The sequence below is a fragment of the Eleutherodactylus coqui genome, chromosome 4 (assembly GCF_035609145.1).
Source record: "Eleutherodactylus coqui strain aEleCoq1 chromosome 4, aEleCoq1.hap1, whole genome shotgun sequence".
Lineage (NCBI taxonomy): Eukaryota > Metazoa > Chordata > Amphibia > Anura > Eleutherodactylidae > Eleutherodactylus > Eleutherodactylus coqui.
Window position 1 is genome coordinate 75,533,860 of NC_089840.1, and position 25,739 is coordinate 75,559,598.

At 44.4% G+C, this 25,739-nt stretch overlaps 2 protein-coding genes across 2 annotated transcripts in view; one reads left to right on the plus strand and one right to left on the minus strand.

Moving 5' to 3' along the window:
• SERPINF1 (serpin family F member 1) overlaps positions 1–22,056 on the plus strand; it is a 75,193-nt gene extending 53,137 nt beyond the window's left edge. Inside the window, exons 6-8 of the mRNA XM_066599692.1 lie at positions 1,317–1,459; positions 18,602–18,812; positions 19,610–22,056. Coding sequence (XP_066455789.1) covers positions 1,317–1,459; positions 18,602–18,812; positions 19,610–19,872 — 617 coding nt within the window. The 3' untranslated portion in view covers positions 19,873–22,056. The remainder of the gene's footprint in view (positions 1–1,316; positions 1,460–18,601; positions 18,813–19,609) is intronic.
• The window catches only part of SMYD4 (SET and MYND domain containing 4), a 40,502-nt gene continuing 36,812 nt past the window's right edge, over positions 22,050–25,739 (minus strand). Inside the window, exons 9-11 of the mRNA XM_066599691.1 lie at positions 23,685–23,801; positions 23,460–23,583; positions 22,050–22,502 (exon numbers count right to left, since the gene is read on the minus strand). Of these exons, the coding sequence (XP_066455788.1) occupies positions 22,358–22,502; positions 23,460–23,583; positions 23,685–23,801 (386 nt within the window). The 3' untranslated portion in view covers positions 22,050–22,357. The remainder of the gene's footprint in view (positions 22,503–23,459; positions 23,584–23,684; positions 23,802–25,739) is intronic.

Below are 25,739 nucleotides of genomic sequence, written 5' to 3' on the forward strand. Positions count from 1 at the left end.
AATTGATAACAACCTTTGACACGCTGAATACTGGGTTAAATTATTCCCCAGGATTTATGCGTGAATGGGAAGTGTGAAACTTGATTGCACAGATAAGACCCCCATCAACAGTAATTCAGGGACCATAAACTTTCACTCCCTTATCAGTGCTTAGCTAAAAATGTTTGTGTATCTCTTGTAGAAAGTCAAGCCTGATGACCTCCCCCCCTCCAACAGTAATTTAGGGACCATAAAACTTTCACTCCGCTATCAGTGCCTAGACAAAAAAAGTTTGTTTGCTGTTGCAGAATTCCTTTTAAGTGCGAACCAATCACATCCATATCTGTGCCTTGTCATAAGTATGTATGTTATAAGTGTGTATAAATATCCATGCCTCTTCAGATCCAATCCATAAGCCTGAAGAAGAACCCCTGCGTTGGTACGACAGCTCGCTATTATTACATCATGTATTTTTGTTAGCCATTAAAAGGTATCATATCTACAAGATTACGTTGTTTCTCTTACTGAGAACAATCACATTTTGCTCTACTGGCTAACACGGTACCAGATCTTTGTTTTCATTAGCCTTGGAACGCATGTTTGCGTCCCAACCTATGTAACCCACAGTGACATATTGCTTCTGTACAAGGCCATCCTGGATGTTCAGGGGGGGAGTGCATATTCAGCACCAACTGATATTCCTCCCCTCTTCCGAGTGAGTAAACCCTGATCCTCTTGACTTATTGAGTCCGAGCGCATCTTTTTGGTTGTCTTCTAATTGTTTTGCCTCCACCGTTCTGATGGGGGGTCCATTTTCTCTCCTGCATGCGGCTCTCCACTGAGGTGGATCATGTGAGGATATGGGAAGATCGCTCGTAGGAATAGTGCTGCGGAATAAGTTGGCGCTATACAAATAAAGATTATTATTAGTCTTGTCCCCATACCATTTCCAAGGCGCTGTCCTCACCATTTGCTGGTGTATATAGGACATGGGAACAAAAAGCATGGTCAGGCAATCCAGAAATCAGATTTAGATGTGGTACCAAAGCATTAAAAAAAGTCTATTACAAGGATATTGTCACCCATACAAATCAGATTTGATACTTTTCTAAAAAGAAATGACATAAAGCATGAAGATAAATGTTTAGACTGAAGTTATTTTGGATTGTCATATCCTGGGTACACACGGCTGGTTTATTTTTTACTGAGGTACTAATTGTTTTAATGAAATGTTGTGATGTAAATCTCTTCTTCATCTCTTATCAGCATGTAAACACTCTGCTTGTCCTCTTCGCTTGGGTGACAATGCTTCTTACATATTGTGAAATTTATGACAGGTCAGTGGATCCACAAATTTAACCCCCGTGAAACCGTCCTTCGTGATTTCTACATAGATGAGCAAACATCTGTTTTGGTTCCAATGATGTCAGCCAGTAATCTTCCCGTGAGATATGGCCTAGACTCCGATTTTAACTGCAAGGTGAGAAAAGTACCATCTCTATCTTTTAGAAATCCATCGGGGAGTAATACACCACGTCCTAACGCTGCTTCAGCTCCTTTCCACCTTAAATCATGTTGTTAGCTTCTAATTAATGTGTATGCTAGACCAGACGCTTGTCTCATGTCCTTCACAATCTCCCTCTAGTACCTTGTGATGATGACTGGCTGAATAAAATAAGGAGACAGGTTGCCAAACAACTGGGGCATGCATGCTCAAAACAAGCCTGGGATCACTGAGAAATATCTGCTTTTAAAAGGACCGTTGCTTCTTTCCTTATCAACACACTGACATTCCAAAAGTCATGCCAAAAGGAACTATTATCATGTAGGACCCCCTCTAGCCCAGTGAAGTGCAGTAACTTGATGTGGCATCGATTTTACAAGTGGATGGTGGACATCTGGAGGGATGTTGAGCTATGTTGTCTGGAAAGCCACCCACAACTCTGTGGTAGTTGTAGGGTGTGAATGGACCTCTCCACCATATGCGATATATGTTCAACTAGGCTCATGTTGGGTGAACGTGCGGGCCACACCACCATTCATAGGAACTCTCCAGAATGCTGCTTGAAGCAATTCTGTACACGTTGGGTCTGATGGTATGGTGCATTATCCTTCTGGGGATTATGGGGCTTCATGGAGTTGATGAAGGGCTGCATATGGCCACCAGTGAAACATAGCAGGGCACCGGTCAATGACATGTTTAGATGAATCAATGGTCCCAACCTATGTCATGAAAACACCCCACACCACAGTGGAACCAACACCTGCCTGCACAGTACTTTGCTGATAACTGGGGTCTGCACCACAAATGAACCCTACCATCAACCTGAAAGAATTGGTACTTTGACTCATCGGATCACATCACGTGTTGCTTATCCTGTGAGGTCCAGCTAGAAACGGCCTGAGCCCTGGTGAGGTGCTGTGTATGGTGTCGTGGTGTTAACAGAGGCACTTCAGTGGGTATTCTGCTCCAATATGCCATGGGAGAAAAAGAATGTTGCAATGACCTGCAGGATATGAATGTGGGACCTCCTGCATTAAATGTGGATATAATTTCTACTAGATTTGCTTGTCTGTTCACATGGACAGCCAGATGCTGCCGGTTGTGACCATTAAGCATCCATGAGTGGCCACTGCGCTGACCACTGTGGGTGGTAATACCTTCAATGATACATTTCCGGTATAGAAGCAACACTGTGGACCAAGGACTGTTAAATGCCCGCACAGCTTCGGAGATGGAATGGCCCATCTGTCTGGAATCTACTATCATGCCTCGTTTGAACTGCGACAATTCACGCCACCTTACCATGATCCACCTGACTTACAAGATAATACCTGAAACCTTATACAGTGTGAGTGTTCCCATGCCATTACCAGAGATGGTGCCACTTCATAATCAATTTACATACTTAGATACTACTAACTCATGACTTCTGGCATGTCAGTGTATTGACAAATTGACCGAGCACATTTCTGTAAGACATTCAGTTTTCAATCCACAACTGTTGTGGTTCTTCCCTGAAGTTACAAGGATGCTCCTAATACACGAACACTATGGTGTTGAGATCTGGTGATTTTAATGTTCAATCCCTAATGGACAGATCTCTGGTTTCTGATCCTGTATAAACATGTTTCAGATTGTTGCCTGCTAGGCGATGAAGTTGGTTACCGCAAGAAGTAACGTGACATTGTAAGACAGTGGTGAGCATTCTGGTTCATTATTTCTTGCAATGTGAAATTTCCCATCTTACTAGCATCAAGGTAGCCTCATATAATCATATCTGCACCCCCGTGATGGCAGAAGGCATCCTTTAAAATCTGTCTGTATGTTCTACTTCTTGCTCTTGTCAAATGTTACACCTGTGGTTACACCATTAGTATTTATGGCGGTGATAGGATGTAGTTGCTGCGCAGCGCCGTAAAAGTACAAGGTGGAGATGACATGGGCTCAGGAACTAATACAGCAAATAATAGTAGTGGTATCGCTGCAACCATAATGACCAACACTATAAAATTAGCACGTCATTGATCCCACACAGTCAAAAAAAAAAAACTAAGACAATAAAAATAAAACTGGAATAAAAGGCAAACTGCCCTATCTACTGCAACATCGTACTGATGAAAACAAATCCTCCCACCAAAAAACATGTCCTCATAAAGCTCTGCTGACAGTAAAATAAAACAACAAACAATAAATTGCAATAGTAACAATAGTCAGCTCACCTCAGTAGTGCACAGAAGCCTGGGTAACAGAAGGAAAAACATGCCGAACTTGTAAATACATCCAGATTTTATTACAAAAGGTTAAAGCCAATAGAAAGTGTCAGTAGAAGAGCAAGGTAAGAAACATACACTCTGTCAAAAACAATCCAGCACCTAGAAGAAGTTGCCATTTTGCTGCAAAACTCTGCAGATATGCAAATTATTAGACTTTTGGTGTGATTAGATGAACAGCCTTGCCACCTGAGGCCCTAAAAGTGGTTCTACCCTTGGTTTATAAAAAAGCTCTCTGAGGCTCCTTGTGTATGGTGACCTCTTTTCCTACTGTGTAGGGCTTGTTGACCTCTAGACATGTCACTGACACAACTAAAGAGATTTTACCCAGTTAACAGAGTTTGAAAAGGGGCGCATCTCTGGAATGCGGGAACGAGAACTTGAGCCATTCTGACCAGGCTTTTAGAAAATGTTGGGACCAGTGGATGCCTGAGGGCACACACACAAGGTGACCAGGCTCAGGAAGCCTTCAACAGACTACCAGTAGAGAGTATCGTCTGATCGTCCGACAAGCAGAGCAGCTCCAACTGTTTGTCGGATTGCCTGCTTGTCCGACAAGCACAAGTAACTTTTGTTTAGTTGTCCACCATCCAGAGACATGTGCCACCATCGCTACAAGTCCCTGTGTCTGTCTGAAGCATTTCCAGGCTGAAGGACATTTGGTCACACAGTGCCCATTACGTGTACTGACTTTGACACCCACCCACCGTCGCCTCTATTTGCAGCGGTGTTGTGATTGACAAAACTGGATGCTACAAAGTAGAACCAGGTTGTCTTCAGCAACGAATCCAGGTTTAGTTTGGGCACTGACGACCACCAAAAAAAAGCTTGTCAAATCGGAATTGCCTTACATGCTTTGTGCCACATTTACTATATATTTCTAGACAATTTTGTGCATTTTTTTTTGACTTGTCCAAAAACAAATCATGACTAGAGATGAGCGAGCATACTCGCTAAGGACAATTACTCGATCGAGCATTGTCCTTAGCGAGTATCTCCCCGCTCGGAAGAAAAGGTTCGGATGCCGGCGCGGGTGAGTTGCGGCAGTGAGCAGGGGTGAGAGAGAGATCTCCCCTCTGTTCCTCCCCCGCCCGCTGCCGAATCTTTTCTCCTGAGCGGGCAGGTACTCGCTAAGGGCAATGCTCGATCATCTCTAATCATGACCTAAATTGCATCACAAATTCCCATGAATTGGGCCAAAATTTGGCGCAGTTTTTTGGTTTACACTAAACGAACTAACAGATGGTCTATACCAGTGGTGGCTAACCTATGGCACGCGTGCCAGAGGCGGCATGTAGAGCCCTCCCTACTGGCACGCGCCGCCATCGGCCGTCCACCACTTGTGAATACGGGCAGGGGCCGCGGCTCCCCTGCCGGCATTCACTCAGCTGCTTTGCTAGCAGCGCCGATCCTGGCGCACACTGTGACAGCACAGTGCAGCTGGGATTGGACGGCACTGGTGTATTATGTCGCCACCATAAGTAAGGGGTGGTGACCTAATACACCTGTCAGACAACTGGTTCACACCTCCAGCCTCTGATTGGCTGGGGGCGTAGGACTGCATCGAGCCTGAGAGCTACGGGCCCGAGGCTGGGAGTGCTGGCACAGGCATTGGCCCCAGCATAGAGGACAGCGCCAACCTCGGGACCTGCGGCGGCAGAGACTGAGGCACAGGAGGAGAGCGCCATCACAACTGAGGTGAGTGAGTGGGGGAGGGGAGGCCACTATGGGATGTCACTATTGCACTGGGGGAAACTATGGGATGTCACTATTACGCTGTGGGATGTCGCTATTACCCCCAGAGGTCCCCAGCGTGTCACTATTACGCTGTGGGATGTCGCTATTACGCTGGGAGCCGCTATGGGATGTCACTATTACACTGTGGGATGTCGCTATTACGCTGAGGGGTGTCGCTATTACGCTGTGGGATATCACTATTACGCTGGGGGCCGCTGTGGGATGTCGCTATTAAACTGTGGGCCACTGTAGGGTGTCACTATTACGCTGGGGGCCGCTGAGAGGTGTTGCTATTACGCTGTGGGACGTTGTGGGATTTTGCTATTACGCTGGGGGCTGCTGGGGCGTGTCGCTATTATGCTCAGGGCCGCTGTGGGGTGTCGCTATTACACTAGGGGCCGCTGGGGGGTGTCGCTATTACGCGGTGGGATGTCACTATTACGCTGGGGGGTGTCGCTATTACACTGGAGGGGGCCACTGTGGGATGTCGCTATTAAACTGTGGGCCGCTGTAGGGTGCCACTATTACGCTGGGGGACACTGTGGGATGTCGCTATTATGCTTTGGGCCACTGGGGCGTGTTGCTATTATGCTCGGGCAACTTCGGGGTGTCGCTATTACACCGGGGGCCGCTGGGGGTGTCACTATTACCCTGGGGGTGCCACTATTAACCTGGGGCCACTGTGGGATGTCGCTATTAAACTGTGGGCCGCTGTAGGGTGTCACTATTATGCTGGGAGCCGTTGGGGGGTGTCGCTATTATGCTGGGGGCCACTGGGCGTGTCGCTATTGCGCTCAGGGCCGCTGTGGGGTGTCACTATTACACTGGGGGCCGCTGGGGGGTGTCACTATTACGCTGTGGGATGTGGCTATTAAACTGTGGGCCGCTGTAGGGTGTCACTATTACGCTGGGGGCTGTCGCTATTAGATGTGGGATGTTTCTATTACGCTTGGGGCCACTGGGGCGTGTCACTATTACACTGGGGGCTGCTGTGGGGTGTCACTATTACACTGGGGGCCGCTGTGGGATGTCGCTATTACGCTGGGGGGTGTCGCTATTACGCTGTGGGCCGCTGGGGGGTGTTGCTATTACGCTGTGGGCCGCTGGGGGGGTGTCGCTATTACGCTGTGGGCCGCTGGGGGGGTGTCGCTATTACACTGTGGGGCCACAGGGGGGTGTCGCTATTACGCTGTAGGCCACTGTATGCTGGGGGGTGTCGCTATTTACGCTTTGGGCCGCTGGGAGGGTGTCACTATTACGCTGTGGTCCGCCGTTATTATGCTGGGAGCTGTCACTATTATGCTGTGGGGTGTCGCTATTATGCTGGGGGCTGCTGAAAGGTGTCGCTATTACGCTGGGGGCCGCTGTGGGATGTCGCTATTACGCTGGGGGCCGCTGTGGGATGTCATTACACTGGGGGCCGCTGTGGGATGTCGCTATTACACTGGGGGCCGCTGTGGGATGTCGCTATTCCGCTGGGGAGTGTCGTTATTCCGCTGGGGGGTGTCGCTATTCCGCTGGGGTGGGGGTCATTATTATCGCTGGGGTCGGTGGTGGGGGTTCCTATCATCACTGGGGTCGGTGGTAGGGGTCACTATTATCGCTGGGGCTGCGCGCGCGCGGGGGGGGGGGGGGGGTTACTATTATCGTTGGGGCCGCTGGGGGAAGTCAGTATTATCACTGGGGCATGTTTACATGTGGCGGAAATGGGCAGGGCTGTTTCAAAGTAGACAGTGTGCAGATTTTGTCTGCTTTTTGGATGCGGAAATGCTGCAGAATTTTCCACAGAAATTTCCGCTGAGGACATTCTGCACCATTTATGCATCCAAAAAGCAGTCAAAATCTGCACACTGTCTGTTTTGAAGCGGCCCTGTCCTTTTTAGAATGAAGGGGGTAAAATCATACATCGTGATAAGCCCGCCCCCTGACATGTTGGCGCGTTGCAGTAAATATATGGGTTTTGGGTTGCAGTTTGGGCACTCGGTCTCTAAAAGGTTCACCATCACTGGTCTATACAGACTAGACAGTCTTAAAATTAGGATTAATTTTTAAGCAGTATTAGTAAATAAGTCCCTACGTCTATGTAAGGCCTTATGTCCACTTGCATGCACGGATTCCAATGCTAAATCCTGCAGTGGAATCTGTGCGTGGCCGCAGACATGGAGAGGGAAAAGATATTTTCTTACCTCTCCAGATCCAGTGCGGCTCTCCTCCGCGCTGGTCAGATCCTCTTTCCTCTGCCCAGTGGATGTGCTCATTTTTTGGTTTTTAATCTCCTGCTCTCCTGTGGATCCGCGGCACAGCACAAAAACAGCTGCGGGTGTGCCGCGGATAAGGATGGCTTTCCTGCATGCATTTATTTGCCCTATGGGCTTCTAAAGCTGCGGGAGACACGCGCGGATTTTATAATTAAAATCCAGACGTGGACATTGGGCCTAGGGCCTAAGGCCCAATGCACACAGCCGGATTTCCGTGGCGAAAATCTGCGGCGTTTCACTGCAGCTATTAGGTTCTATTAAACCTAATAGCTTAATGTACATGCTGCGGAATGGAAGCCGCCCGTCACGCTATACTTCCGCTGTAGCACAGCGGAAGTATAGAGTGAATATGCGCCGCGCCCACCGCGTCATATGACGCTGCCGGCGGGTCATGTGACACTGCCGGCGCATCATGCGGGACTTGGGGCAGCGGATCTGGAGGTAAGTATGGGGTCTTTGGAAGGGGTGCCGTGACGGACTCCGCTTCAGTATTCCGCTTGTGGAACCCGTCACGGCCGTGTGCATAATGCCTAAGCCTAACAGACATATCAGATACAGGCTGTATATCAGTAAGTGATAAAGATATAGCGATTCTTAACTTGACCTCTGTGGAATGCTACAGCAATAAGTAGCACAAATGCACTGTGTCCATAGGGTGCCGCTCTTTGATATTACCGATCGCTATATCTGTAAGCCATGCTGCATTTAAATGATCAGAAGAGAATTTTTAAAGATCGGTAAACCCTGTTAGTTTCGGACACAGGACCACACAGTTGTGTTATACTCTAGTTTTTGTCTGTAATGGAGCCATGATAACTATGCCGGACCATCCACACTGCATAAAAGGTCATTTTTAATTCGACGTGAAACGTAGCATTAGTAAATCATCACCTGACCAGACAAACGTAACGCATTTATCCTGTCTGATTATGGCCAAAGGACCATGGCAGAACTCTTCATGAAAGCACATTCACTGCTATGCATCAGCTGAACAGCAGCTCTCCATAGTAATCAATAGAGAACTGCTGTGCGGAGGAATGTGAGCGGCACACGCTCTAGGGCAACTTTTTAAATACATAAATCAACATCTGCAAAGAGCAGGAATAAGAGCTCATGTGAGAAGCGGCTCTTTAGGAAACAATGATATTTTATGACTTTTAATTATGGTCATTAGCTTTGTGCAGCTGAACTAAAATGAACTTTCCTAGTAGCAAACACCAGCAGTACCTTCACAGGGTTTTCCCAGCAAAACAATCATTTATCGCCTATCCTGTGCACAGATTATAAATTGCTGGGGGTCCGACTCTTTTCCCCAGGCCACAAAACTGATCTTCTTCTCTTCTGGCCGTGGATTTAAAAATCCCCACCTCCTGGAAGCGCTGGTTGTGATTGGCTGACGCTTAGCCAATCACAGCCAGCACTCGATGTGCAGCACTTGGTTCAATCACAGTCATTCATTGAGCACTGGCTGTGATTGGCTAAGCGTCAGCCAATCACAGACAGCGCTTCCAGAAGGCAGGGATTTTTGAATCCCCGGCCAGAGGAGAAGATGATAATCAGTCCCGGGACCAGGGTAGAAGATGCGGCCGGGCTGACAGCGCAGGAGAGGTGATGTATGTGTATTTTTAAATTTTTTTTTCTGCAGTTAAGGCTTATAATATAGCTTTGACAGTAGCATTTGCTATTGTCACAGTTGCATCGCATCAAACAAAAACCGCGTTTTCGTGCGATGCGATGCAACAGAGAGGAAGGCTCCATAGGGAAACATAGGCTATAAAACCTTGTGATTAGCGGGCATATCGCTGGACCCGCAAGGTTTTTGTGTCATTTTGTAGCATGCTTCAAAACATTGCATGTGTGAAGGAACCTATAGGAAAGCATGGGATTCTTACACATGCGCTTTGTAGCAAGGCTACAAAATTGCGTGACTTTGTCGCCAGTGTGAAGGAGACCTAAAGGTGAGAGAAGGGATACTTGAAACCTTTTCACTGTGGCCCCAATGATAGGAACATGGTCACCTGGAAGGATAAAATTGCAAAGTTGCAGAAGGCCAAGGAGAAGGGGGGGGGGGGGGGGGGGTCTACATTTCATCCAGAAACACTATTGTCCATTTGAATGGGGTTCAACTGCAATGACATTCAAACAATGGAAAAGAGAGGTGCCGCTTCTGGGAAAAATGCAGAACATTTTTTGTATCCTCATACAATACCTTTAATCACTAAATTCCAAGGAGTAAAGCACACAGTGAAACTGGTCTACTTGCCAGCTTTTCCAGAAAAGCAAGTCCCACCTCTTGGCGGGTGGTGTATATGGTATCTTTCCTTTAACATCGAACTACTAACAACCACTTGTCCTTTATATGTATGTATGTGTTTCTTATGCTCTGCCCCTGGTAACGGCATCACAGGTCCTACAACATGTATAAAACACAGAGTCTGACCGGCAGAAGAATACCACAGTGATGTCTCTTGGAAGGGGAGAACAAAAATAACGAAATGAGAATACAACTAAGCCGTTATTATCTCAGACGCAACTCAGCGGTCCTGACAGAAGACACTAACCTACCACCGCCACAGAAATCTGGTGGGCTGAAGGACCTGCAGTGACGCCAATGCTGTGAGAAGAGCCATTGTGCAGTTTGGTAAAAGAGATCTGGTGGGCTGAAGGACCTGCGGTGACGTCACTGTTAATAGAGGAGCCATTGTGCAGTTTGGTAGAAAGTACTGTATACTGGATAAGCCGACAACAGCCACCAGGACCTGTGATGACGCCACCATCATGTGATCACCTGTGTGGGTGGAGTCAGGAATCACATGACCAGGGGCTGATCACTATATCCAGTAGTCTGCTGAGCTGATGATGTCTGAAAATCAGCATGCATGTACCCCAGCTGTGTGTGAATCAGGATGCACGTAGTAGAGCTGTGTGTGTGATGTGTGGGGATCATAATGGATGTATCATGTAGCAGAGTTGTGTGGCGCATTGCGCCACCAGAAACACTGGTACCATTAATTTCCTTATAATTACTAGTAGGAATAAGAGTACAGCTACTGGAAAAATATTCTTGAATCTTTCTATCACTTTGTCTCCAGAACAATTTGACACTTGTTATTTTATGCTGGTGCTGCAATAACTGATTAAAACACTATCACACTGAGAAGTAACACTCTTTAGATCAGCAATTCTCAAGCATCTCCTTGGTGTATATGAACAGACTGCTTGGAGGCAAAAGAGAACTAAAACACTTTATTCACATTTACTGAAGAATAAACGATTCTATATTTCTAGTAATCAAATGATAATTACCAAAATATGTTCTAGGAAGTAATTCTCTCGGCAGCTATTTATGCAGCACAAAAATGTACCCAATATTTCATTTTTGCACGGAATCATTTCATACAGCCAGCGGGTGTGCAAAATATTTTGTAGGCTTCTATTCAGCAGCTACTGTGCAGTAAATAACAAGACATTGCGTGGTTGTCAAATCAGAAAACATGGGGAAAAATATATTAGTGCATGATAAAAATTTCCTGGGAACCGTAAAAAAACTAAGTATAATGTAAATTGACTTAATGAGAAACAATGCATAATGTAACTTACCTAATGTGACACAAATTGTCTTTTTTACAACTTTGAAGCACAGGAAGACTAGTACTGGCAAGTAAAGATCCTATTGGTCTTAAAGGGGTATTTTCATCTCTGGGACCAACTTCTATTTAAAAAAAAAACAAACTGCCTCCTGATCGAAATCTCTTCTGATGCTTGAGGTGATCGGGGTTACAGAAATGGTCAAGCCGACTTGTGAGTGGAAGTTGTGTAAAATGCATAGCGCAGCGAGCAGCACTATCTCCACATCTCAGAAGTTACAGAAACAATGCAGTTCACTGTGCTACGCTGTTTCTATAACTCCCATTTACATGTATCCAGGTTGTCTAGCTTTAACCCCTGAAGGACCAAGCGCGATAAATATACGGCACTTGGTCCTGGGCTTTAATTCCCACCAATAGCTCCTGCCTCTGCTCTTGCAATCAAGCAGGTGGGTTTGTCAGCTGTTAGTCACAGCTGAGAACCCGGAGGAGAATGGAGAAGCAGTTTTTAACCGCTTCTGCCTTCTCCTTTCCCAGGTACATAGCGCTCAATCACCCCAGTAGACCCTGATCAGCTCTCAGTGACTATTGTCACTAAAAGGGGATATTTTTCCCTGCAACTGTGGCCCCTATGGATGCTCCAGGTACAGTGGAAAAGTGTGAAATAAAAAAAAGACAATGTGAATGACCCCCAGAGGTCTTCTATAACTTCATGGAGGTTAGAAATGTTAAAAAAAATAGTTACAAAAATGAGTTTAAAACAATGACAGAATAAAATAAAAATGTCTACATAAAAAAAGAAAATGACCCAAATTTGATGCCAACTAATAAATCATCGCCGTATGCACCCTGTAATCCAAAACTATACAAATTATATATTAAAATGTCTGAAACAAAATGAGGAACCCATTCCGGTAGTTTATTTTAGCATAAATACGGATACTAATTTTAAAAAAAACAACTAGAAATGGTAATTTTTTTTTTCTTTTAGCTTTTTATCCCCAATAAAAAAAAGTCAGTGAAAAAAAGATATTAAAAAAATAGCCCTATATGTCACGGGAAAAAAAACCTGCAGCAAAAATGTTGGTAGCTGCAGGAAAAAAAAAATAGGGCAGTAAAACCACCTCATGTCCACGGGGAAATTCGGGCCCGCGCGGACTCTCCATGCAGAATCCCGCAGCGGGTCCCTCCTTTGCTGCAGACATGAGGCCTGAAAATAACATTTTACCTACCTGTCCGGACGCTGCGGATCTGCCGTCCGTCGCGGCCGGATCTTATTTCTTCAGCCAGGCAGATGTGCTCGGCACACCAGCAGCGTGCCATGCACATGTGCCGTGCACGCTTTTTTTTTTTTTGAACTCCTGCTCTCCCACGGCAGAGAAGAAATTCAGCTGCGGGTGTGCCGCGGATTCGGACGGCTTCTCTAGAAGCCTGCGGGAGAACCGCACTAAAATGGAGCATGCTGCGGGTGTTTTGCTGCACATGCAATCCGCGCCTCAGGGGAAAATGACGTTCGCAGGTATTTAATTACCTGCGGGTGTCCAATGCATCCCATTGGGGCGCGGATCACGCATGCGGGTGATCCGCCGCAGATATTTCCCCGTGGACATGAGGCCTTAGGGTGCCTTCACACTTGCAAGCGCAATATTGCTTTCTTTTTTTAATACAAATGTAACCAGGACTTTCTAATGTTAAAAACGCATCACACCAAAATCGCAAGTTTGTGCTTTGCGTTTTTCGCGATGCGTTTTTAACATTAGAAAGTCCTATTGGCATTCACGTAAAAAAAATGCAGCGATATCGCGATTGCAAGTGTGGAGGCACCCATAAAAGTGTCTGGTCCTTTAGGTACAAAACAGCCTGGTCTTTAAGAGGTTGCCTACTTTAATGAGTAATTGTGCTTTTTAAAAACTTTGGTATACATCTTAAAACATTTGATCAGCGGGCGTCTAGGTGATGAAACCCCTGCTACTCTCCGAAGTGGCTGTAGGGCTCACTTCAGCAGCTGAAGACAAACTATAGAATACTATCAAACTACTAACGACCACTTATCAGTTAGTATGTATGTGTGTGGGTGCTTCTCATGCTCCGCCCCTGGTGACATCATCACAGATCCTACAGCATATATAAAACACAGAGCCTGACCAACAAAGGAAAAAAGTTAGGGCTCTTGGAAGGAGGACAAAAATAACAAAATGAGAACACAACTAAGCCGTTATTATCTCAAGCACAACTCAGCGGTTCTCACAGGAGACACCGACCTACCGCCACCACAGATATCCAGCGGGCTGAAGGACCTGCGGTGACGTCATTTCCATGTGACAAGTGCTGTAGTAGGAGGAGCCTTTATGGAGTTTGATAGAAAGTACTGTATACTAGATAAGCAGACAACAGCTACCAGGACCTGTAATGATGTCACCATCATGTGGTCACCTGTGTGGGTGAAGTTAGGGATCACATGACATGGGGCTGATCACTATATCCAGGAGTCTGCTGTGCTGGTGATGTCTGGAAATCAGGATGGATGTGGATGTACCACAGCTGTGTGTGATGTGTGGGAATCAGGATGAATGTAGTACAGCTGTGTCATTTGTGGGAATCAGCATGGATATAGTAAACCTGTGCGTGTAATGTCTGGAAATCAGGATGGATGTAGTAGAGCTGTGTGATGTGTGGGAATCAGCATGAATGTAGTAGAGCTATGCGAGACGTGTGAGAATCAGCATGGATGTATTAGAGCTGTGTGTCATGTGTGGGGATCAGGATGGATGTATTAGAGCTGTGTGTCATGTGTGGGGATCAGGATGGATGTAATACAGCTGTGTGTAAGGTGTGGGAATCAGGATGGATGTAGTAGAGCTGTGTGTTTTGTATGTGAATCAGGATGGATGTAGTAAAGCTGTGTGTGTGAGGTCTGGGAATCAGGATGGATGAAGTAGAGTTGCATGACGTATGAGGTCAAGATGGATGTAGTTGAGTTGTGAGTGTAATGTCTGGGCATCAGGATGGATGTAGTAGAGCTCTGTGTGTAATGTGTGAGGTCAGGATGGATGTAGTAGAGCTGTGTGTGTGGTTTCAGGATGGATGGAGTAGAGCGGTGTGTGTGATGTGTGGAAATCAGAATGAATGTAGTAGAGTTGTGTCATCTGTGGGAATAAGCAAGGATGTAGTAGAGCTGTGTGTGATGTCTGGGGAACAGAATGGATGTAGCATGTAGCACAGTTGTGTGGCGCATTGCACCACCAGAAACACTGGTATTATAATTTTCTAATAATTACTAGTAAACATCTGTGCATCAGTCTTCAGCTCCTGAGAGGAGCCGGCCGGCAACAATGACAGCCAAAAGGGCACAGCGGTTGGATAAGCACTGCAGCCCTTTCATTCCAGTGATTAGCGAGGTCTCAGCACCCGGACCCCCACTGCTCAAAACTTTTGACATGTTGCTCTGATATGTTAAAAGAGTTTAAAAAGCACAGTGACTCTTTAAAGTGGGCCTGCCACAATACTATATAGTCCTGCTCATGGGCAGTATACTACAGAGACAGGTCTGATTCATTTCTAGCCCAAAGCAGGATCTTGTGCAATTTGGCAAAAAATACAGAACACTCTCAGAATGTCTATTGTATTTGTGAATGAAGTGCTCAACTTGTCCCTCTTAGCAGTGATTGATGTGCTGATGTATATCTGCATGTCTACATGGCAGCCATCAAGTACAGCTAAAAGCGGAGGGAGGAGTGAAGCCTCCATGAATGCAGCAGACTCACTTATGAGTTGCTATTAGTCAATATTTTTTATGCCATTTGGGCTAATAGTATACCAAACCTGACCCCATTGTATGCAGTCTTTAAAGAAAGCTGCATGGTAGGGGGACAGGTCCCCTCTAAAATCATATTTAGCTATTGTGGAGGAGGGGGGTATTTAGCTAATTTGGTAAAGACTTTGGTATTAGCATATATATTTCGTGCAATGGACAGCATGAATGCTCTTCTATGAAGTGGGATTAGATGTGCATTAGGCCCGTTTATTGACTATAATGGGGTCCGTTCGTTTCCTGCACCTGTTTGGCATTTCATGCCATACCTGCGCCGGAGGCTCTGAATGGAGCCGTTTGCGTAGATGTGAATAGAGCCTTAAAAAAATAAAACACATTAAAAAAAAGAAAAGAAAAGAAAGCAAGCCTGTTGCCATCTTATTATTTTTCGGTAGATACTACTCAGTTATTAAAGGGGTTTTGGCAGCAACGTTATCATCTCACTACATACAAGCTGAATGTGGATGTGTATGGCAGGCTGGTAGAGATAGTGGTCTGCTGAACGACCATTCGGCACACACCTATCTAATGCATATTACTTGGCGCCCACTGACTTTAAAAGGGGAGGAAATGTAAAATATGCCTGTAATGAGTTTCTCAAGAGTTAGAGAGGCTCAAAGTCTTGGCTACGGAGGTCACATCCTGATAGCCAAGTGTTTATTTATTACTATATATAGTAGAAAAGGAGAGGGGTGGAGCAAACCCAAAGGTATCGAAAGTTTTGGTCCCAGATGATGTGTGGAAACCAAAAAGCCTTAGAATGGGCTGTGAATATTGAATGAGCTGTGGAGGTGCTGCCAACCAGGAGAACTCACCAATGGTGGGCACGACAGTTGTATGAAAAGCTATATAGAGAGGACTGGTGGATAGGTGCGACTCTCCAGAAAAGACAGTGGGACGGTAGGATATATTATCCAACTTCTCTTTTATTGAGTATATTAAAAACCTGCAGAAGTGGAGGATGCCATATCTCCGGCTCCATCACTGGTTACACCAGCACCCTTGGGATCCACAATCCTGAAGTCCTATTAGTGATGTCCCACCAAGTGTGACTGAAGAAGAGGTTCATCACGAAATGCATATCCTATGCTGTTTTTTATTACACTCAACAAAAGAGACATTGGATCCAACCGTCCCGCTGTCTTTTCTGGAGAGTCGCACCTATCCATCAGTCTTTTCTCTCTATAGCTTATTACTTGCACATAGACAGGGGCTGTTCTGAATGTATCAAACCAAATACTGTCAAAATAAAACCTACTTTGTGGCAGTATTTAACTCTGTATGTTAACCCTTTGCAATCCAATTTTGGATTCAGGGTTTCCTAGGGGGTTTCTCTTTCTGCCATTATAAAATGGCACCATCTGCTGGCTAGAACCAGTACTGTGGTATGGGACATGCTGGAGAGGCCCCCGACAAAAGAGCAGCTGCAATATACAGTAAGGATACCCTGCCGGACGCCTTCCGACATTGGAGCTGTACAGCCTTTAATCAGAATGTCTTCAGACGTCAGACAGTGGATTGAAAAGGGTTAATATGTTCACATCAATATGCAACAGGTGTGAAGCATTATATGAAGCAGTACCAATGGTTCTCTCATTCAATAAGACCATGTATGCCACTTATAGAAAAATGGCTTCTTCCATGTTCTGCACGATGAATACAATCCAGTGTCAATATTACAGCAGTTTATATGTAATAATACATGCATATTGTTATTTCAGAACTTAAAACATCTCTTCTCTAATCCTGACTTCAGTAAGAGCCCTTCCAAGTCACTGAAGTTCATACATGTCCTGCATGCACGACTTATTGGTCTGGCACCTCCCGCCAGATATGCGCTGCAGGCTCTGAATGGAGCCTCCATAAATCAAAGCTGTTGATGCTAGGTTTTCACCCCTATACATTTTTCAATTTGATGGGCCACTATGAGGGCATTGCTTTTTGCAGGGCAAGCTGTAGTTTCGTTTACCATTTTGGGGTGCATAAGACTTTTAGATAACTCTTTATTTCAGTTGGTCTTGGAGATGGAGTGACCAAAAAAAAAACAAAAAAAAAACCAAAACAACAATTCTGGCATTCCATCTTTTCCTTTCTAACAGCATTCATTGTGCAAGATAAATTATGTAAAATGTAATAAAATGGCCATTTACAGATGTGGCAATCAATTTTTTTTTATGCCATGACAGACAAAAAGAGGGTTTTTAAAAAAACTTTTTCCATTTTTTATATTTACTACTAATAAACTTTATTAATGCAATTTTTTTTAGTCCACGTAGGGGACTTGAACTATCTGATTGCATGTACAATATATTGCAGTACTTGAGTATTGCAGTATATGGTGCACTTGCAGGCATTCTATTAAGCTCTGCCACGTGCCTTCACAAAGTCCCAGGCTGCCGTGGAAACCTAATAGCAGCCCACGATTTTGTCACAGGCAAGCCGTTCAGGTGGCAGAGGGAACCCCCTATGTCTGTTACACCATTTACATGCCCCTGTCAGTACTGACAGCAGCATCTAAAGGGTCAAAGGCAGGATCAGAATTATTTCCAATTATGGCTATTTCGGCCAGCTAACACCCACAGCGTATAAGGGCGCTCATCGTTAAAATAGTTTTCGAGTCCACTGCATGCAATGATACCTGATGAGCCCTGCATATCTATGGCACTTGTCGTTAAGAGAGTCCAGGAGTTCACTATATGCAATGACACCTGAAGAGAGCAGTATATGTATGGCACTTGTCGTTAAGGGGTTAAGCTATGGAAGCCTTTAGAGTGTGTTATACTTAATGCTGGGCCATTCTCTCTGGTGTGCCATACCTCGCCCCTCAGTTACTGCCGTAGTGCAATTAAAAAGCAGAGTAGCTCATAGCAACAACATTCCAGCTCAGCTTTAGTACATATGGGTAGCAGCTCCATTTTTCCTTTGCACTAGTTTTGATACATCTACATCCGTGTCAATTTCACCCAGTTTTCCTTTTTTTGCCACAAATAACGCAATATTCTTTCCTATGGTCTGCTAATGCTGTTCAGCCCTGAACTCTTAAATGGGTTACCAGCAGCAGTACTAGACACCTTTATATCCAAAATAGAGATGAGCGAGCACACTCACTAAGGAAAACTACTTGAGTGAGTAGTGCCTTATGCAAGTACCTGCCCGGGCGTCTCAAAAGATTCGGGTGCCGGCACGGGGTGGGGAGCGGCGGGGGAGGAAAGGGGATGAGACGTCTCTCTCTCACTCCCCCCCCCCCCCCCCCCCGTTCGCTCCCACAACTCACCGCTCTCCTCTGCCGGCACCCGAATCTTTAGAGACGAGCGGGCAGGTACTCGCATGAGGCATTACTCGCTCGAGTAGTTTGCCTTGGCGAGTACGCTCGCTCATCTCTAATCCCAAATAATTGTCATTTTCCCCACATACTGCTGTGTAATAGTAATGCCACTTGTGTTATCTCTCCCTAGATTGTCCAGCTGAAATTGACTGGAGAAGTCAGCATCATGTTTTTCCTCCCTCTGACAGTCACCCAGAACCTGACATTAATTGAAGAAGGTCTGACATCTGAGTTTGTACATGACATAGATCGGGCACTGCAATCAGTCACCATAACATTAAGCCTACCGAAACTGAAGGTGGACTACGCCGCTGAACTCGGAGATGCACTTCAGGAGATGAGTATGTTTTGACTTCTTTTGTCTCTTTGTACATTTTAGACTACTTGATGCTTGAAAGCAGGTGGATAGTAATAACCTGGCTGTGCCCTTTCACGGCAGGAGAATATTTTGCTATTTTCTGTGCGGCCTTGATTTAATCATCATCTCTTCTGTAGCTTTTTTTTCTGGTACTTACAAAACAAAAATAAAAAAATAAAAAATGATATCCACATAATCTTTGCTAAAAAAAAATATTCTATTGTTGGTGCTCTAATAGCCCTCGTGAGAGAGAAGAGATCTCATTTACTAAGAATGCACATAAACAATTGGGTCAATGTAGAGGTTTCTGTAGATACTCTTCAGAGTTATTAAAGGGGTTTTAGAAGCAATTTTATCACCTCACTACATACAAGCTGAGTGTGGATGTGTATGGCAGAGTCGGGAGAGATAGCGGTCTGCTGAACGACCATTCGGCCAACACCTATCTACTGTGGATTACCTGGCGCCCACTGACTTTAAAGGGGGGGGGTCGACATGTAAAATATGGCTGCAATGAGTCCTCAAGAGTGAGAGCAGCTCAATGCCTTGGCTAATGAGGTGACATCCTGGTTATTACTGCATATTACATCCTTTGTGACAGTATTTAACTCTGTATGTTAATACATTCAGGGGTGACATATTATATAAGGCAGTACAAAGGGTTCTCTCATTCAATAGTACCATGTATGTGTCTTCTTCCATGTCCTGCATGATAGATAACATCTAGTGTCATTATTCCAGCCGTTTAGATGTAATAATACATGTATATTGTTATTTCAGAACTTCAACCTCTCTTCTCCAATCCTGACTTCAGTAAGATCTCTTCCAAGTCACTGAAGTTCACGAATGTTATGCACAAGGCTGTCCTAGAACTGAATGAAGATGGAGCAGAAAGTGCACCAAAAGTGGACCCCGGGACTCGCCAACACTTCCCACTACAGTATCACCTGAACCATCCATTCCTGTTTGTTCTCCGTTCTGATAGTAATGGTGCTCTCCTGTTCATTGGAAAAGTAATGAACCCCAAAGCGGTTTCTGGTTAAGTACCATGTATCCCATTGGGGTTTGACTGTTGCAACGTTAATAATTACCCTTACAATGAATTCTGGATTTTAATGTCAATGTGACTATTCTTGCCCTCTAATACCAAAGAAAACGTTTAACTCCAAACTGCAGGAGTTTCATATCTGCACCAGATTCCCCCAAGTTTATAGAAAATCTTAATACAAACACAGTGCAATACTATATGTATTCACTGTTCACATATGGTTCAAAATGGGAAATACAGCTACATCTCTTATTTTTAAATGTCTACCCTTATTTTGCAGGTCCATAATTCTGTGTAGAGTAATCTACCAGCATAACTTTGTAGAGTTTGATGTTCTACTTTCTGATACAGAACTCAGAATCCCCTGCAAAGACTTACTGTCCATTTAAAAGATAACACGCTGGTTGCCTGCATCCACCACTAGAGGGAGCTTACTGCATACTGTTTTATTATTGAGTGTAATGTACTCCAGCATTGTGCAATAAGCTCCCCCTAGTGGCGGCTGCAGGTAGACATACATTTTTTAAATGTATGTATGTTATATGCAATGAATTGGGACCTCTAGATCAGAATTACAAAGCTTCAATTGCTATAAAAGATACATTAAGAAATTTAGCAGCGCAGAATTATTAGCCTGTTTTGCAGATTAAAAGGGTCAGACTTTCACATTAAAGCAGATACCATGAATTGTAACCTAAGTATCAATGTATACACTTCTTGTCTTAACAAGCGCTTTTGCTAAGTATGGGCTTACCAAGCAGTTTGTAGAGGCAGTGGTTGCTTCAAAACAATGCTATCTAAAATCCCTTCTGGGAACGGAATAGGCCCGGCATCATTGAGCCCAAGTGCTGAATTGTTTGCATGACTTTGGAATAGAAAATTATTTCCAGCAAAGATTGGAATCACATAAAAATATTAAAAAATGCAGAGTTTGGATATAGAAATAAAATAAGTCCCAACTATTTGGATAAAGCTGTAAAGGGGTTGCCTCTGTAAGACAGGACTCCCCTCTACGAGTCAGGGCAGAGAGGTGCTAACAATCAGAAGCTCTTGTTCTGGCAGACCCAGTCCGTTCATATATTATATGGATGGCCACCAAGTAGTACTATATGGTTTATGGGCTTATAGAAGGTGAGACAACCCCTTTAAGCATCAACAGTTGAGCTTCTCTGTGTCAGTGATCCATGTACATACTATAAAGGTGCTCATACACCTTCAATAGCTGTTGGACAAAGAGCACTTACTCGGCTGACAGCTTTTTCTCTCGGCTCCCGCACACACATGAACGCTTGGTTTGGTTGAGCGTTTGTGTGTTTTCAATAGGCAGAGGGAGGTAATGCTCTACCAGACAGCTCTGGCGATGGCTTATCTCCGGGGACAACAAAAAGCTCAGATGTTAAAATTCAGTGTGTGCGATTCTTCTTTCCACTGACATCATCTGATAGGGAGAATCCTGACAACCCCATACATATAGGACAGTCATCTGCCATCTTTTTCCTAATGTGTATGGGGACTGTAAGAGAACACGCTGGTTATTCTTCATTACCTTCTAATGAAGTCTTGAGACTAGGGATGAGCGAGTATACTCGCTAAGGCACTACTCGCTCGAGTAATGTGCCTTAGCCGAGTATCTCCCCGCTCGTCCCTAAAGATTCGGGGGCCGGCGCGGGGCGGGGAGCTGCGGGGGAGAAACGGAGGGGAGATCTCTCTCTGCCTCTCTCCCCCCTGCAACTCACCTGTCAGCTGCGGCGGCCCCCGAATCTTTAGGGACGAGCAGGGAGATACTCGGCTAGGGCACATTACTCGAGCGAGTAGTGCCTTAGCGAGTATACTCGCTCATCCCTACTTGAGACCCTGTGATATACATGCTGTCTCTGTCACCCAACAAGTGGAGAACCTAAGTCGGAAACCGAGTGTCTTGATAAACGCACGAGAGCCTGTTTAGAGCCCCCTCACATTTCACCCCTGTATCATTTCCATGTTCAATTTTCATTTAGGGGTATACCCTTTCTAAAGAAAAAAAAAAAAACTAAAAAACTAATTCCATGAAATAAAATCTGCATTTTCCTACCTGGTGTTCTGTTATATACTGGGGAGGTCTCAGCTGAACTCTTACCCTCTGCTATATATGTTAGAACAAACCAATGCAATAAAGTCTGATTTACTTATTGCTCAGGAATCACGTCTCCTCTTGTTTCATTGCTTCACCGGAAATTTAACCCGCTCATGGAATGATTTGGTTTATAAAAATAATTCATGCAACGAGAATAGCAACATCCACAGAATGTGTAACAAGTCTAATTAGTCAAGAACGTTCCCCTAGCAGTCGCTTCACAAAGATACATTAATTGCAAGTGTGTCCTGGGAGTTCACAAGTGCTGAGAGATGCAATCATATAAAAGTACTGCTTTTTTGTGAAGTACATGAGCGCAAGAAGCACCACAAACTTTAGGTAGTCAATTAGAGGAAAAATAATGCTCTTATACAAGGCTCATCCCAGGAAGCTCCAGCAGACATGTCCTCATTTCTTGCAGCTCTTGCACCATGGTATGGTCAGGTCCATAGTGCATTGACAGAATGTCCCGTGCTCTCAATATAACACCCATAGCATCATGTACTTCACGTCTACAAGACAGGATGGGTAATAAGATTTAACGCTCTATTGAAAATACAATAACCAATGAATGGCCACTTTATTAGAGACAGCTGCCTTTTTATGACTGGAGCGTCCTTGTATGGAAATTAGACACGTGGCCCCAAAAGTGTACAATAAAATCAAGTGAACAAGTCTTGATGCGCTCTTGTTAAATAAGGAGGCCTAAATCTAGGTTAAGGGGCCCACTGCGTGATATACCAGCTCCCGGACTCATCAGTCCGAGTCTGGTTGGAGTCAAGGAAAGAGGATGCAGCCAGCACACATTCCCATGTGCCAGCTGAATGCTGTGTGAAGGATGAAAGTGTTAAGATCTGAAGGTAGCAACATTAGTGTGGTAAGGAGATCCTCTCGGCCTCCCAGATTAAGGGGCCCGGTTGCAATTGCAACTTCTGCGACCCTTATAGGTATGCCACTGTCAAAAATCCTTCTGACGAACAGGTGGTGCACAGTCAAAAAAAATGCAGTGCCGATGCTCCATTTAGAGTTTGGAAAGGATTTTTTTCTCCTAAAATGAGTAAATTGACTTCTATATCATGGGTTTTATTTTGGCTTCCTCTGGATCAACATTACATGTTTTTTTTTCAGCCTTACAAATTATGTTACTATGGTAAATTGGATCAATGAGCATTAAAAAAAAAACAAAAACAGAGATTTCTGTTGAACCATGCTGATGGGGAGGGTCCGAATTTCTGTCAGGTGTCTACAGCTCAGGTTGCCAGAGGTGCAATAAGGGTGTGAAGAATGTTTTCTTGGCACATCTTGGGTCCTCCATTACCGGTGGATGGATGCCACTACAATTTGCTAGTGTTCTAAAGGAGGTCCAATACGCTACTAGATGGGTGTGTCTAATAAAGTGCTCATTCAGTATTTAGACCACAGCCACAAATCAGTCTATTATTAAATTAGTCAATATGGAACCAACTTACCCATTGAATAAAATCTGAGCCAGCTTGAAAAGTTCATGTCCAAGTTCTATGCTGGCTGGTCCATATCGTTGATTCACAAGCTGAATACTATTTTTAAGGTGCCCTGCTGCTGTAGTCCAGTCACCTACAAAGGATAGTACAGATCAAGTGAGATTTGAAGGGTGCATATAATATTCACATATTCTTGCAAAGAAAAAGAAACCCAAAACAAAAAGAAAAAATTACCTTTTGAGGCTTCAGCCTGAGCCAGCTGATCAAAGATCTCTCCAAACAGCATGTGATTCTGAGAGAGAAATTCCTTGCCTTCTGATAAACATGACATCAGTCTCCTTATCGCTGCATCTGAAGATGAAAACAAAGATGTAGACATGAGATTTGGTAGAATTAACGCATGTGGACTGACACCAAAAAGTAGCTTATGATAACACCAAACATCTTTAGAAGAGTCACTTTGCTTTTATATATGTGCCTTGCTCTTGCAACCCTTTTGCTCTGACAATCAAGAGTCCCAAATGTCCTAAGGTCTTGTCATTCATGGGCACTGAAAAACACTTTTCGACGAAGGATGGAATTAATTAATGTATTATTTCTTCAAATTCTACACGGCATCAAATGCATAATTTACAGGAACAAAGAGAAGACTGCAAGTAGAACTGATTTACTGTGATATGCCACTTCAAAATAGGTCGTGTACCACCAGTTCGAGTCCTGCACTAAGCATAGCAAAGTGGTTAATTTTTTTTCTACAATGTTTACTTAAAAGTTTTGCTTAACCCCTTAACGACCGGCTATATGTCTTTTGATGGCAGCCATTAATGTGCTTTATTCTGCTGCAGTTGCCTTTTTACGGCTGCTGTAACGAAAACTTGGCATGGATCTCAGGAGTGGGTGGATAACAGCCTGGCACCTGCTCAAACAGCGGGGACTAGAGAAACAGCCGATCCCCGCTGTTCAACCCTTTATATGCTGTGGTTAGTGCAACTGCGGCATGTAAAACGCTGACAGAGGGAGAGGGCTCTCTGTCACCCATTGGACCTTCTTCTCAGCATAGCATAGAACACCTGGGACTGCCAGCTACGGTGGCCTAGGAGGCTCAGTTTCTGGCTGAGCTTCATAGGCTTTATAATATACTGCTATACTGAAGTATAGTAGTGTATTAAAAGAATGATAAAATATGGTGATATTTAATTCCCCTAGTGGGACCAAAATCAAAAAACAGTATAAAAAAATAATAAAACGGCAAAGCTCCCCCCTTTACTATGTAAATAAATATATATATCACACATCTGCTATCTTTGCGTTCATAATGACCAGAGAAAAAAAGTTATTACATTATTTAATCTGCTCAGTACAAGCCATTAAAAAAAGTACAAAAAAACAAGGTGAAAATAACTAATCTTGTCGAAAAATTTAAAAAGTGAAGGCTCTGGGAAAAAATGTAAAATTAGTTGGTCATTAAACTGCAAACAGGCACCTTAACGACCAACTAAGAGGTAAAAGGGTTTTGCCATAATCGATAAATATCCGATTGCAGCACCCCACAACCACTAAAACAGAGATCCTGAGTCCCTATTCCTCCTGATTACTCGACCGACCACAGTGAGAAGCCAGGATCCTACTGCACACTGATGAGGGGCAAAGACCCCAAAACAGCTGTCTGTGTATGGATTCTGGCTTGGTTGTGAATTCCCAATCATTGTTCTAAAGACCTGTATAAAGGGTTGGACATTGATTTGCAGGAATGCTGCCATCTAATAGGTGGTGCTGCAGAGGTATTGTTCCATCTTCCTTGTTTGCATACATTTCCTAGAGGAGCATGCATGGCCTTATAAGTCTCCTCACTCACCTTCTAGGTGCTTTCCTTTAGGAGTGATGATACCCCTTCCGACCTAAAAAAAGACACATGCCTATCTAGTTCAGCCTATTACCCCCCAATGTTGACCCAGAGGAAGGCAAAAAAACCAAAGAGGTAGAAAATAATTCCTTCCTGACTGACAATCGGAATAATCCCTGGATTACCGGCCCTTCTGTCAGTGGCTATAACATGTAATATTATAATGCTCAAGAAAGACGTCCAGGCCCCTCTTGAACTCTTTTATCGAATTCACCATTATCATGTCTTCAGACAGTAGTCTCACTGCTCTTACAGTAAAGAACCGCCTTCTAAACTGGTGTAGAAACCTTCTGTCCACTAGACGTATAAGGTGCCTCCCTGTTACAGTCACAGTCCTAGGTGCAAATAGATGATGGGAGGGATCTCTGTTATGTCTGTTGATATAT